Genomic DNA, 3,295 nt, shown 5'->3' with positions numbered 1-3,295 from the left:
AGGAATACTCTGAGATAGAGGACATGTCACTTGAGGAAGTTGTGGGAAGGTTGAAGGCATATGAAGAGAGAATCAAGGTTCTTGATGAAGATGATAATGATCAAAATCAAAATAAACTCTTGCTGTCAAAAGAGGAATGGGAAGAGAGAACCAAGCGTGGTAACCTTAGTCAAGATCAATCTGGAAAAGGAAGAGGTCGGGGTCAAGGAAGAGGTCGTGGTAGAGGTCTAGATGGCCAATTCAAAATCTATGAAGATCTAAGGGAGGAAGGTATGTATTGAGATAAAAGACATATTAAATGTTATAATTATCAAGAATATAGACACTACGTAGCTGAGTGTCCTAAGAAAGAAATACAAGAAGAAGAAGCTACTTTGATTCAAGATGATGATGAGGCAACACTCCTTTGAGGAATCAGATTACTGTCAAGATTAAAGGGGTGAGTGTTGGGTAATCTTGACATAATGGGCTGATTTGAATAATGGGTATGAGTCAAATAGTTAGTTTATGGTTTATTTGTTTAATGTTTGAATAAAATATTTGACCAAGTTCAAATATAGAGAAAATGTGTGGATATACTTGGTCACTGTAGGGTGCTTTTCTTTAGGAGTAATGGCTATTTTTTCAGCCTTAGGTTGTTTATTCCCGTTGGTTGTTTGTAGGCTATTTATAGCCAGCTGTTTTTGATTAATAAAGTGAATTTGAGTCCAGAATAAACAAAAGTCTCCATCTGTTTCTTCTTATTTTGTTTTAGCAACAACAAGAACCTGTTTTCTTTTCTTCTTATTATTCAAAGGTTGTAGGGGTTGTTCCAACAACTCTTATCACTCATATTTGCTTTAGGGTTTTCTTCATTTACTTTAGCAGACTTTAGCATTCTCATTAGATTTTCGTAATCTTCTTTAGTAATCAATTGAGTAACTTTATCTTCAGTAACAGTAGCTGCCTTGGCTTGTGTGTTTTGTCTTCCTGTTTGTTTTTTCATATTAGTGTTCTTTGTATTCCACCATTCCAAGTAACCTATCAACTCAAAGCAACCGTCGACCATATGCCCAGTCTTTTTACAGTGAGTGCACCATTTGTCTTCAGATTTTATAGATTTGTTGCGATTGTCCTATTTATTATTTGATTGTCCACATGTTTTACCCGATTGTCATGGAAAGAATTTTCCAGGCGCTTGGAAAGCTGATGATTCTGAGTTGACGTGAAGTGCCACACCGACTTGTCGTTGTTGCTCGTCTTGACTGACAAGATGATACCCTGCATTTAGGGTAGGAAGGGGACTGCTACTAAGTATTTGAGTTTTCATTGCATTGAATTCTTCATCCAGGCCCATGAGGAAATCATACAGTTGTTCCTTATCACGAAGCTTTGCAATCTCCTTATTAATTCGACACTTACATCCGGTGCACGAACATGCTGGTATTTGACTTATAGACTGGATTTCATCCCACACACTTATTAGCTTTGTGTAGTAGGAAGACACGATTAAATTGTTCTTTTGTATACTGGTGACGGCTCGACGCAGCTCATACACCCATGGTGCATTTTCTTTTCCAAACCTTTCTTTAAGATCCAGCCACATATCGCGAGCAGTAGTAGCATACTTCACGCTTCCTTTTATCTCTTTCTCCATAGAACTAACAAGCCATCCTCGTACCATTGCATTACACCTTTTCCAGTTGGTTAACTCGGTTGAATCTTCTTCCGGCATAGGTTGGGTTCCATCAAAGAACCCTATTTTGTTCTTTGCGTAAAGAGCGTTTGTCATCTCGTTTTCCCAGTCACTATAGTTCGGATCATGTAGGAGGTTTTCTCTTACAAAATTCTGTCCAGGATGATCGGAACCTATGAGAAAATAAGGTGAAGATATGTCAAGAATGGATTTTTCTCCACCTTTTGACAAATCAAGCTTTTCTCCATCTGTCATTGTGAACGAACTCTAAGATTGATCTCCTAGGTTCGCTCTCATACCATAATAAATTTGTAATTTGTATTGATTCATTAAACCGATTACACAGGAACCATATATATATATATATATATATATATATATATATATATATATATATATATATATATATATATATATATATATATATATATAGGTTCTGGTTCATTTGAGACCATTCTAATTTTGTAAGACCGTGAGACCAAATCTAAAAATAATTTTAAAATGCAAAATAAATGGAAAAATCCAAAAATTCTTTTTTTAAATATTATTTTCGGAACTTGAATTAACTAAAAAAATATATAAATAAAATATAAATAAAATAAAAAAAAATCCGTTTTTTTTTTCTTATGGGCAAAAAATGTATTTAGGTTTCATTTGATGGCCAGGAAGCTGATATGTAAGTATATGATATTGTTGACTTGAAGTATTAAGGAAGTAAATATGTTCAGTTTTATATGTTGAGGATGTCATTATGAAAACTAACTTCCATGTGATTTGGGTTTTAGTTAATTCTTGGGAATTGATGGATATTTGTCCAACTTTTTAATGGGCCATGATGTAATTGAGATTATGAACTATGAAATTTCATCAAGGGTAATATATCTCAAATCTTCACAGAAAGTATGTAAATAATCTAGCATTTATAGGTACTGTTTTGTATTCGACACAGGGATCAACGATTGATATATTTACACATGTAGAGTTTCTCATTAAGAATTTAATGGAGATGAACATGATAGTAAACAAAAGATTGAAATCAAATGTACAATGGATCTTGATGTCTTGGTTCATGAACAAGGAGCTATGAATGGTAAGAATACTTAACTATAAGCAGTCTTTTGGATTTGTAAAGTGGATATCGGGAGAAGAAGCCAATGAAAGTAAATTGTTACTATAGAGAAGAAAGTGAAAGTACATTGCTATAATCGGGAAAAGCTAAGGCACATTAAAATTGTAATTCAACATTGAACATGCAATGCCATAAATGTTGCAAATTTCAATGCAAATAATTGAAAGTAGTATGCCAGTAAAGAAAAATAAATGAAGTTATGTTGTTTTCCGCATTTAGCAGTTTTACAAATACATATAGTTTTATTAGAAATAACAAATACACATAAGTCTCTAGACATAAAAAGAGTTGAAATAATGGTGAAACTTGCACATATTGGTCAAATCAAAAGGAACGCTTCAGTTAAGTATTCTTACTATTCATAGCTCCTTGTTCATGAACCAAGATAGCTAGGTCTTTAAAATTATCATGTACTCCCCTGCAAAGCGACAAAAATAACATGTAAATGTTACACAGGTAACCTGCACCTTTTCTTCATTATCATTACATAT

At 33.6% G+C, this 3,295-nt stretch overlaps 1 protein-coding gene across 1 annotated transcript; it reads right to left on the bottom strand.

The window, feature by feature from the left end:
- Positions 1–1,153: 1,153 nt before the first annotated feature.
- Positions 1,154–1,930, bottom strand: LOC145029732 (uncharacterized). Its single transcript, XM_078978208.1, has one exon. It carries the CDS (start codon positions 1,928–1,930, stop codon positions 1,154–1,156), a length of 777 nt encoding a protein of 258 aa, XP_078834334.1.
- Positions 1,931–3,295: the final 1,365 nt, after the last annotated feature.

This window comes from Lactuca saligna, chromosome 2, assembly GCF_052625555.1.
Source record: "Lactuca saligna cultivar CGN05327 chromosome 2, ASM5262555v1, whole genome shotgun sequence".
In the NCBI taxonomy this organism is placed as follows: domain Eukaryota; kingdom Viridiplantae; phylum Streptophyta; class Magnoliopsida; order Asterales; family Asteraceae; genus Lactuca; species Lactuca saligna.
This window is presented reverse-complemented; position numbering and strand designations above follow the sequence as displayed.